Genomic DNA, 12,284 nt, shown 5'->3' with positions numbered 1-12,284 from the left:
GTTATAAAGGTTTGGAAGGTCTTTGGTTCAAGTCTTACATAGTACCTACGAGTAGATGACAAAATTTTTTAAAAATAATACTTAATCTTTAAAATTCAGATATATAAATAATGCCAAGCTAACCCCTAAATATTTTTGTTAATTGTAAACTTAAGTTTTTCTTTGCTAAATAACCTAACTCAAAATGTCTTTTTTATCAAGGAGTCATGAACATTCATTTTCTACAATTACTAGTGGGCCTCATGTCGCGATGAATTCGTAAAAGTATAATCTAACCGGACATGTTTTAAACAATGTTTATAATTGGGTATTATTATTTAAATAATAATAATAGTTATTATTATTAAATGTGTATAAATATTTGTATTTAATGTAGTGAATTAATATGCATTAAATAATGTATTAGTTAGGCAAAGTTTATTAAACCGGGGTAACTTAGAAACTATTGCATAAATGACTTGTATCCTATATTCCTATGCAATAAATTTTGTCTTAGATGTCTTAAATTTTATACGAAATTACATTGTTATCATTCCAATATAATAATAATAATAATAATAATAATAATAATAATAATAATAATAATTAACATTGTTGTCACAATTAGATTTAAGTTCATCTTTCATTCTAGTTTGGCTAAAACTATTACTTTTTTTCTTCTACAAGACAGCCTGGCTTTCATTTTTTTGTCATTTTAATTTCTACTCACTAACACTTTTGGAGTTATTTTAACTCAAATGGTATTTTGGTCAATTTGCTTCATGTACAATTGTACATGGCATTTTTTATGAACGACAATAGCTTTTTTTTTTGTATTTATTTATTTGTGTGTGTAGGACTTGAACTCTAGACTTTAAACCCTCCGATGTCCCGACTCAAGTGTCATGTACAAGGCATTAATGCAGAAGAACAAGTTATTATCCATTTAATAAACTGTAATATAATTATTATATAATATAACTTAAAATTTTGGTGCCGTCAAGCCCCTCATTGGGTCACTTGGTGGTAGGGATGAGCGTTTTCGGTACAGGTACCGATTGGTACCGGTACCGATTTGGTACGTTACCGGTATTTTCCGAATTTTTCACGAAATACCGGTACCGATACCAACAATTTCCGAATTTCGGGATCGGGATTTTCGGGATCGGTACCGGTACCATCCCAATCTCATCCCTACTTGGCGGCACCATGTTAGTCAAGACATTTTTTTTTTCGTTTTACTTCTGGTACTGTAACGAAACCGATCGATCGAATATCAATTTTTTTATAGTTCTGGTATCGTAATGAACGTGATGGAAGCCGAGCGAATTCACGTAGAATTACCACCTTTTGTTTTGGTTCCGGTACCGTGACGAATGTAACGAAACCGACTGAATGCCAATTGTATTTGTTTGTCTGTTTGTTTTTTTTTTAGTTCCGGTACAATAACGACATGATGGAAACCGGCCAAATTTGCATAAACTCGTCGCCTCAACTTCTAGGTTCGACAATGGTCGGGTCTAATCAACGCTTGAGTTTTACCGATAACGGCAACCCATTGGTCCACCTCCATTTTCATATATTTTTTTGTTTTAGTCCTGGTATCATAACGTATATAACTGAAACCAATCGAATTCGCGTCAAATTGACGCCTCAACGATCTGAACTGACAACACTTGTGTTTTTATCATCGCACGGGTTTTACCGGCCCGCTCGGCGCAACGCACCGGGTTAACACTAGTTTATTACAATTATAGAAAAAAGTTAACTTTGTAGAACAGTAACCATTGAAAGTAAATACATGTCCAATTTTTTCAAAAAGAAAATTTATATTTTGTTCCGTTTTTCTTAATAGTAGGCAATTCATATTTTTTCTTTTTGAGATTTAACGATAGTAGGTCACATAGCATATTAGTATCCTTTTCAGAACATTTACTAACGTTGGATGAAATAGTCTTCTTCCATTTGAAGAACAAATGTCAAACGAATGACACACGAGTTCTAGATTACTCAAAAGTCAACATACTCTAATAACAAGTTACAAACCATCAGTACATCGTTAAATCATAAACTAATTAAACAACAAAAACACAAAAAAAAAAAGAAAGAATAATCAAAATACTAAGCACAATCAAAGAGTTTAAACTTGAGAGACTTTACTAGCATGATCATTTGATTGTGCTTCATGATTCCCTTAAAATAAATATAAATTAAAGAACAATGTCAAGTCGCCTCGGTCAACCGACGTCTTGACAGGATAATAAAATGGAGTAATGAACAGAGTTGGCTCAGTCGTCTTTAGATAGTCTTGCCTCGAAACCACCCTTGGGTCGTTTTATGAGATCATATGGCATGTGGGTCCCAAGAATCTTGTCCCAAATTGGGAAAAAAGGTTGCGAAAAGTTGTACTTTAATCCATGAAGCTGATGATGAATGTCATGATAAGCGGTGTTGTTTTGGAAAAATATATGGAAAAGATTACCCGGTAACCAAAGTCCACAATGATCATCAACGGTTTTAACCACTGCAAAACAGAAGAATATAACTGCAGTTCTTGCAGTCATTCCTGAAATGAGAAACGAGATGGCCCCACCAACTGTGTCTAACAGTAGACCCTCGAGCGGGTGATTATAAAGTGCCCCTATCGCATATGGTACAACCAGTTTGTGATGTTGTGAGTGAATGTGGCGATAAAGGAATTTGTTTATGTGCATGTAACGATGCACGAAATATTGCCATGTGTCCATCACGAACATGGCGATGATGATCTGGAAAATTTGAACGGGGATCGACGGTTGGACTTCAGTCCCGACCAAATCGGTCTGTGATGTCACCTACATAGGACACGAACAAAGATGTCAAACATTTAATATATATCCTTTGAAACGCTAAAAAATATTAACTTCTATAAATATGATATGCTTAGTGTTTTCGATAAGCAAATATGATTGTAGATCAAATTTTGAGCTTTTAGAAGAATGTAAATGAAAAATCCTAACTTTTTATAGGTACAATATTTGGTATCCTGCAGATTTATTTATATCAGCATAAAAAGATAGTTTGATTAATGATATATATTCCTTATAGATAATTAAAAACGTGTTCTTGTTCTCACTTCTGTTGAGTTGACATTTAATCTAAAAAATAGAGAATGCAATATAAACTTTGTGAAAATTTCATGTCGGTTTTGCCTTTTAGAACAATCTGAATAACAGAAATAGATGTTCCAAGATTATAAAATCCCTACCAATAACTGACTTCTAATGCATCCTTTAAAGTTAACGATAATTTGAGAAAATTGCAGATTTGCAGCAGTACTAAGCAAGATTCCAAGACGTTACCAAAGCGTTCAAGAATGCACTCGCGTGGCACACGATTATAATCACGAAAAGCATACCACCGTAATACTAACAACAATCAAGATCACGTTTTATCAGATCACCAAACATGAGAATTATAGAAACGCGTAGACGTTGACCATAGAGGGATAGCTTTACCGGACAAAAGTTACACATATAGCACGGTCTGCCTATGCAAACAACATACGATTTCTCGAGAATCTTAAAATAAACCTAAAAACTCATTAGCACACAAATCAACTTCAACATACATCTAACACTCTAATCATGAAACCATCATCTCTAAACTAACCTAAAAGTGTAAATTATTTGTTAAGGATCTAAAAATAACCTAAAATCTCACCCATCTGCAAATTAACCAAAAGGGTATGAAACTATACATAATATGAAGCAAAAGGTTAAAGCTTTATGTAAAAATTAATTACCAAGAACAGTAGGTGGGCAACGACTGCTTGCACCAGCTGTTGCAGCAAGACACCTTTGATGACTGAACTCAAGGGAACCGAGTTCTTGGCATCTTCTTCCTTGCGGGTGTGCAGGCGATAGTTATCGAGCGGCGGAAGCAACTGGAAGAAGCCAGCGTAGAACCAGTAGACCACAATAGGAGCAAATGTTCCCATCACTTCATCGCTCACATAACCTTCCCAAAACACCATCACCCTAAACTTGAATTAGTTGGTTGTTAAACCCACAAGTAGTATGATACAACAAGAGATGATTTGGGTCAAAATGGATCCATGAAATTGAATCAGATCTGTAGAAGACAGCTGTACTAGTTGTAATCTTGTGTGTGTTGTGGATTCGCTGGCTGGACTGCTCAACACTCAAATGAATAAACCATTGTTTTGCTTCCCCCTTTCTCTTTATCTGAAAAGGAAAATTAAAATTATTATTTGGAGTAAAATTTTAATACTTAACTAACTAACCGGCATCCGAACTCCAGTTTAATTCTGAGAGTATCCGGTTTTTATTGAGTTTTCTCTAGAACTAGAGATAACTTGAAGGCGCTTAAGAGCTCTGTATGGCTAGGTTGTCAGCTAGCAGTGGCCTTTTGCCATTGATCACCCCGTACGGAGTACCTAGGCATTCAATACTTGTTAGCCGTTTAAAAATAAATGAATAAATAACTACATTGATGTTACTATGATATATCTTTAACTATGTGATAAAGTGAAGTAAATGGGTTTTGATTAACTGTAACATTTTTCTTTGGAGTGCGAAGATAGGTAAAATTCTAACTAAAACAAAGTTACATAACAGAAATGTTTAGGTTACAGAACGCCTTTGTGTGTTATGCAATCATGACTTGGAGCGTCCGATCATATTTTCACAGCTTGTATGGTGGCCTTTGTTGTTTGGGAATTGGGATCCTTTAAGCGCTTGGTGTAAGATCCCTCTGTTAGTCTTTTGTTTGTTTTCTGGCTCGAGAACTTTTAGAGTTAAATTTGAATGTTGGGTTAGGGGCGTGGGGATAAGGACGTGTTCTGTGATTATCACTTGTTGAAGGATTTGAAATGCTAGAAGCGAGAAGATTTTTGAAGGTAAACAGGTGAACATAGAAGTTATAATTAACGGTATCAAGTCTTTAGGCTTTATTCGGCTAAAAAATATGTCCAATTGTAAGTCGGTGATTTGGTCCAATTGGTGTAAGTATGTCTTAATGAAGTTGCTTTGTAGTTTGGCCCTCTCGGGGTTGTGGACGAGTTATTGGCTCCGACCTTGTTTTAATGAAATTTATAGTTTAACAAAAAAATTGATGTATCTTTATATAGTTGCCCATTTAATCTTTATTTTCCTAAAATTACTTGGTATGATTTTTAATAGTTTGCGGTGGGTAACGCTAGATACTAGTATCTCAGTTAAATTAAAAAAAGAAAAGAAAAAGGTTGTAATAACGCTAGACCAAAGGACGTAAACCGTTATAAAATTTAAACATGAAAGATGTTTCCTGACATTTTTTTGGCTAAAGAACATCCACTGAAAAAATATGCAAACATAAAGGACGAGCTTTACTATTCTATCAAACAACAATGATAAAACCAATACAACACCAAAATGAATAAAACAACACAACAAAATAACGAAACCAGCACAAATGAAACCAATACGACACCAAAATAATGAAACCAACACAACTAAATAATGAAACCAACACGCAATTTGATTATATGAAGTGAGTTTTGTTTTAGTTTACTAACAACACACTATTTACAAAATAACAACACATTAATATCATCTTTTCATTCTTTATTATGGAAAACAAGTGGAAACTAGTAATTCAAAGTTCATAATGATAAAATAAAAATAATTTAATTATTTGAAGCATTTTGATAAATTTTGAAACTGACAAAAATATAATAATGTGCTATTTAATAAATTTAAAAACTACAGTGGATTCCAATCATATCCTCAATCCCTTTTAAAATTGTAATTAACGTGATTTGATGATGTGTCGTAAATCTGATTCATGGATTAAATGGAATGAGGGAGGTAATGGAATAAGAGAGGAATGGAATTGAAGAAGGAATGGAATGGACAAGGGAATGAAATGGATCATTACCATTTCATTTTCTTGTTTGGTTAACCTATGGGAATGAAATCAATTATTCATTTTTATTGTTTGTTATCCAAAAAAAATTGTAGAAATGAAATAGAAACAATAAAAACACTCATATCTCAAAATACTTTTTAACCAAAAAAAAAAAAAAAAACTTACAATGGCGATGGTGGTAACTCCGGTGACGAAAATGGTGGTGCCGGCGGTGGTGGTGTCGACGGAGTTGGTGGTGGTGTCGATGGTAGTGGTGGTGGTGGTTGTTAGGTGGTGGTGGTGTTGAGAAAGTAGGGTGAAGGAGGAATGAAATGAATAAAAAGAAGGGGGGGGGGTGGGAAGGAATGGTTTTGATAGAATGGGATTCCATGTGTAATGGGTGATTCCATTCCATTGAGCAATCAAACACCACATTTTTCATTCCCACGTAATGAATCATTCCATTCCTACTGTTATTACTGCATACCAAACGCTACCTAGGATTTATTCCTATTGTTTTTATGAAAGGGATTTTTAAATATTTTCCCTTTCTAACATTTGAAATTACGTATTTTCCTAAAATATAAGTTTTTAATGCAAAATATATAATGCTCTTTAAACATGGTTTAGAGATATACGTAATTTCAAAGTTTAGCAAGGAGAAATATGTAAATACATGTTTATGTCTATTTTTACCATATCTCAAACTCATGAGGTAAAATGTAAAAATTAGGAATCCCAATTCCCAAACACCCCCATAAAGTTTCAAATATCCTCAAGGGAACTCCTTCAGCCGGAAACCATGGAACCGGATCACCGCCGGATCCATGCTCAACTCATCAAAACAACAACCACCACCACCTCCGACCACCGCTTCCACCTGAACAATCTAATCAACCTCTACTTCAAATCCCACCAAGCTTCCAACGCCATTCAACTCTTCCACCAAATCCCATCACCCAACGTCGTCTCATGGACATCCCTCATCTCCGGCCACTCCAACACTCCCGCAGCCTTAACCCATTTCATCTCCATGCTCCGTCACCCAGTTCTCCCAAACCAGCGCACCTTAGCCATTCTTCTCAAAACCTGCGCCTCAATTGCCTCTCTATCCTTTGGCCTCCAGCTTCACACTCTCTCAATTAAACTCTCCCTTGACTCCAAACCCTATACCGCCTCTGCCCTTATTCATTTTTATTCCAAATCTCGCAGACCCGAGAATGCACGTAAGGTGTTCGATGAAATGCCTGAACGAGACCCGGTTTGTTACTCGTCGGTGATCGTCGGTCTTGCTCAAAACGACAAATCTGTGGATGCTTTGTCTTATTTTTATGATATGAGAGCTTGCGGTTTTGGGTCTACGGTTGATAGTGTGTCGGCTGCGCTTTGCTCGTGCGCGGAGCTAGCTGCCTTGGAACAGTGTAGGATGGTTCATGCCCATTCGGTTGTTAATGGGCTTGATTTGAATGAGATAGTCGGGACGGCGCTAGTGGATGGGTATGGGAAATGTGGGATGGTTAATGAGGCCCGTTTAGTGTTTGATGAGCTTGCTTCGGTTATGAATGTTATAGGATTTAATGCAATGATGTCTGGCTATGCACAACAAGGGGATCAAGGTTCAGTTTTGGAACTGTTTTCGTTAATGGAGTTTCAAGGTCTTGCACCTGATGAATATAGCTTTTTATCGGTCCTGACAGCTTTTTGCAATAAGGGTTTGGTTAACGAAACCGAACATTGGTTTAAGAAAATGACAGTGGAGTACAAGTTAGAGCCGTGGATTGAGCATTACACGTGTTTGGTGAGTGCAATGGGTCGATCTGGGAGGTTAGACGAGGCTAAAAATATTGCTTTAACAATGCAAAATCATAAACCTGATGCTGCAATGTGGAGATCTTTGTTGTCAGTCAGTGCACATCACGGTGATGTTGAAATGGTCAAAGAAACGAGTCAAAGGCTACAAGAACTCGACTCACAAGACGATTCGGCTTATGTGATTGCTGCAAATGCGTTTTCTGGTGCTGGAAGGTTGAATGAAGTGCAAGAAGTTAGAAAATTGATGAGAGAGAGGAGGGTAAAAAAGGAAGGTGGGTTGAGTTGGATTGAAGTTTGTGGTCAAGTTCATGTCTTTTTAGCAGGAGACCGAAGACACGAACTAACTGAACAAATTTATACGAAGCTAAACGAGTTAATGGAGAAAATAGTTAAATTAGGGTATGTGCCTGTTTGTGATCAAATGTTGCATGACGTAGGGAAAGAGGATAAGATAGAAGCACTTTGGTATCACAGTGAGAAACTGGCGCTAGCGTTTGGGTTGGTTGTTGACGTGGCACCACAAGGAAAGGCATTGAGGATTGTGAAGAATTTGAGGATTTGTAGGGATTGTCATGAGGCATTTAAGTATATAAGCAGAGTGGTGGAGAGGGAGATTATAGTGAGGGATGTTAATAGGTATCATAGGTTTTTGGATGGTGGTTGTAATTGTGGGGATTATTGGTGATTTATATGCGAAAAGAAGTGTTTAAGCTGGTGTTTCACACACATGTGTTGTTGGTCTTCAGGAGATTGTTGGCTTTCGTCTTGTGTGATATGGAAGGTTTCGTTTGAAGGTATGGTTTGATTCTTGTATATGGTTTACTTTTTACTGAGAAATCAACTTTTCTTTCAAATGTTGATTTCAAACTTTTATACAAGTTTGAGTATCACATTTTTTATTTTTTCAAATGTTGATTTTTTATAAACTTGAATTAAAGTCCGTATTGAAGTCCAAAGGTGGATTACCTATCCTCGCAACTAATTAATTTCACGAAAAAAACCAACATTTCATCGAAAAAAGAGCATTTGTTAAAAAGTGTCAGGTAATGGGTCAAAACTGTTTAGTCAAAACAACAATGAGATTTATAGAGAATTCTACATTAAGAAAGTATAAACAACGGTATAGAAACTGTTAAAGTCAATATACAAGATAGAATCGATATCTATATATATTTATATTTCAGATCATTCAAATTCACAGAATAAGGCATTGCATAGCAATCGAGTCAAATAAAGTTCAAAGTTATCAAAAACTGCAGTTTGAATTTGGATGTCAAGCCTAGAACTTTCACAGGAATATCATGGTAGCATAACACGAAACAATACTATTAACGATTTTGTCAATATAATCGTTAAATCCATAAGAATTTGAAGCTTAAAGTGACCCGATGGAAATCTAAAGTCAAACCGACACACATCTCAAACATCATGGTTAGAGTCAACATATGGAAATATGTATTTGTTAAAGTCTATCCATACACATTAACTCAGAACTTAAAAATATATCATGTAGAAGTATGCATTTGTTAAAGTTGTACCTATATATCATATGGTATTTGGTCATATGATATATATGGAATACGTATTTATCTAAAAGCAGAATGACAAACGGCATTTATCATAAAGCAAGCATGCGTATGAATGTTATTTGGTCATGTTGCAAACTGAAACAGGTCCAAAAGTGGATCAAGGATTGGGATGGTAGGATGATCCAAGAAATGTGTTTTGGATAACAATAACAATAATGTCTCTCATAATCAAAGTATGATTAAATATGCATGATTATCATTAAGTGAAAGTGAAGTATGATTTACAATGAATGCACCAACAAAATGCAATAATAATATGAAGAAAATGTACGGTAAACCAGATTAGATATCATAAAAGGTTACCATCATATACAGATTCCCCTTTTGCACAGATTAGAAGGAATCAACCGAAATAGCATTAAAATGCTTTAACAACTAAATCAAGAACAAGAATAACAGAGCATTCAAGTTATCATCTTTATCATGTGATGATTGCCAGCTGGTCTATTTAGTTATACATTTTCTTGAAATGTGCAGGCAAGCACAAGACGAAATATTTCAAGCCTTTGAAAGTTGTATTCTTGGCATACGAATCTCGACAATTTTACTTATGGAATCTTGTTTCGTGCACACAAGTCGGGTTGGGTTGAATAGGGTGGTGAGTTTAAGAAAGATCGATGAAGACTTTTGATAATCTTTCGCATTGCTTATTAAAACTGCTTACTGTGCTTTGCTATAACACTAAGCAGCTTTAACAAGTGGTTTGAAATTACTTATTTTGAAGATAAACAGATTTAATAAGCAATGGCAAACAACCAGTGAAAGTGGAGCAAATGTTGTGATGTTAGCCAAGCCGGAACAACATAAAAATGATGAATGTATGGTTTTCTTAAATTTAAAAGACGTCTGATGGGATAAGGTTTTTCGGTTTCGTTTATACCAAATTCAACAAGAATCATGTGTAGAGACAAAAAAGATGTCTTTCGGGAAGACGAGTATGCGATTCAGTGTCATGGAAAACACGATGTCTTTTATTATCTTACAATATTCTGTCATATGTTTTGACTTAGTTTGGTATTAGCAAAGTTGCATATGATGCAAAAGAGAAAACAATGTTGAAACCACCACGTTTCTCATTTTAGCGATTTAGTATTTAAGGGATTTATATATGTGACTCTTATCTACTTATTCTAATAAAGTAAATGGAGGCACTTGTTATGTTTTGGTTAATTCTCATAATTTTTTTTCATCCAAAACTAATATACCCTAATATATGTAATAAAGCAATAATTATTCAATTTTCTTTTACACTATATTTATATAATATCTATATATTTTTATAAATATAAATATTAACATATTATTTTACTATATATTTCAAAATACTTGGTGAATTTTAAAAATTAACAACAAATCATGTTTCTCAAATGAAAATTATTTTGGTTTTTTGTGGATGTTAAATTTGATTTTATAGGTTAAAAGTTGGTAAATAGATTGTTTGGTAAGTTAACTACATTTAGGTCAAATTTTGTTACGGGTCAAAAATGAAAATTTAAGTATTTTTAAAAGTGTGAGAATGCAAAATAGATTTATCGTCAAATTTGTTATGGGTTCAAAGTGTTGACTTTAAATTGTCAAAAGTATGAAAGTTATAATTTTAAACTTGATTAGGGTTTCAAGTTTATTTTTAAGGACATTTTTTGAAATAATCAAAAGGTTTGGGATTTGGCAAATTAACTATTTTTCCCTAAACTATTAAAACTTAAGAAAAGATTGCAAACATTTTCGACATGCCATCCCCATGCCTATCAATGCTTCTAACTTTTATCAAATTTCAAATATTTATCTCAACATTAATTTTTCCTTCAATTGCGAGAAGCCCTCTGAAACTTATCAAAATCTTTTTTTATGGTGTAGCTTAGAAAAACATAGTTCTTGAAGAACATCCATTGTTACAATTTAATATCCTACTTTTTTTTGATGGGTGGTAAATTGATAAATATATCAATAAAGGTGACGTCTCTTTTGTATTTAGGCTGAGTGGTTATAACTACTATCGTATGAGAAGTCTTATTTTCGAAATTGGTTCATAACCAGAATTCTTTCAATTATACATATATGACACCGAGAATGAATTTTTCAATAGAAAGAAGCATTCTGGGGTACGATTTTGCACGGACATTTTTTTATTAAGTTCATTTAAAAAAACCATTTTGTGATATAAATAAAATCAATTTATGTACACATTGTATAGATACAAGCATAGATGTAATACATTTTTTTCATATACGCCATGTAATTATTTATTTTACTTATAATTTTATAATTTGAATTATCCCGTGTGTAACACGGGCTCTAAAACTAGTTTCATTTATATTATTAAAATCAGGATTCTCTCGTATGACTTTCAGATCCAAGCTTTTAATTGCATCCCTATGGTTCATAATTTATCAAATAATAACGGCATCTTAACTAACACGTTGAGCATGCTCTCGTGCCCAATAATAAAGCCAACAAAAGGGTATAATTCTAGCTACAACTTACAAAGACACATTATCTGAAGTCAATGGATAAACTACAACTTACAAAGACACATTCATCTTGAATGACGGAAATTGATAGACTATCAACCCTCGTGGCTTTATCCAAAAGAAACATTGAGGTGAGTTCGGTGACTTGTAGATTATGTGAAGAATACGAAGAAATGAGTGATCATCTCCTCACCTCTTGTTATTTTGCCACATTAGTTTGGCAATTTCTTAGCAATTGGTGTCACATTCCTCCCATATATGCCTTTTTCGATAAGCGACCTGCTACATTATTATGAAACTAGCAATTTGGGGACTGAGAAAAACAGGGTTTTATACGGGATCATTCTCATGAAGTCATCTTTTCAAATAAGACGGTTTGCTTCGCAAAAACCGTGGAAGATATTAAATCGTTGGGATTTCTTTGGATAAAAAATCGTTTGTCTTTCAAAAATTTGTTGTGGAAAGATTGGTGTAATTTTATGTTGTAGTCTTGTTTTCTTTTGTTCGGTTTCTAACTTCTTGCTAGTTGTTTTATTGAAATTTA

At 34.3% G+C, this 12,284-nt stretch overlaps 1 protein-coding gene and 1 pseudogene across 1 annotated transcript; one reads left to right on the top strand and one right to left on the bottom strand.

Annotated features, from left to right (window-relative positions):
- Positions 1-2,148: 2,148 nt before the first annotated feature.
- Positions 2,149-4,009, bottom strand: LOC143619898 (very-long-chain aldehyde decarbonylase GL1-9-like). The gene is made up of 2 exons (XM_077091719.1): positions 3,764-4,009; positions 2,149-2,813 (listed from the first exon to the last, which is right to left on the bottom strand). The coding sequence occupies exons 1-2, from the start codon at positions 3,992-3,994 to the stop codon at positions 2,268-2,270; spliced, it is 777 nt and encodes a 258-aa protein (XP_076947834.1). The 5' UTR covers positions 3,995-4,009; the 3' UTR covers positions 2,149-2,267.
- A 2,661-nt stretch (positions 4,010-6,670) lies between these two features.
- On the top strand, positions 6,671-8,401 carry LOC143620069 (pentatricopeptide repeat-containing protein At2g03880, mitochondrial pseudogene; annotated as a pseudogene).
- The last annotated feature ends 3,883 nt before the right edge of the window (positions 8,402-12,284 follow it).

This window comes from Bidens hawaiensis, unplaced genomic scaffold (assembly GCF_021521415.1).
Source record: "Bidens hawaiensis isolate Kalapana, Puna unplaced genomic scaffold, B.hawaiensis_p1.1 tig00002525_1, whole genome shotgun sequence".
Lineage (NCBI taxonomy): Eukaryota > Viridiplantae > Streptophyta > Magnoliopsida > Asterales > Asteraceae > Bidens > Bidens hawaiensis.
The sequence above is the reverse complement of the archived record's forward strand: the minus strand, read 5'-3'. Positions and strand labels throughout refer to the sequence as shown.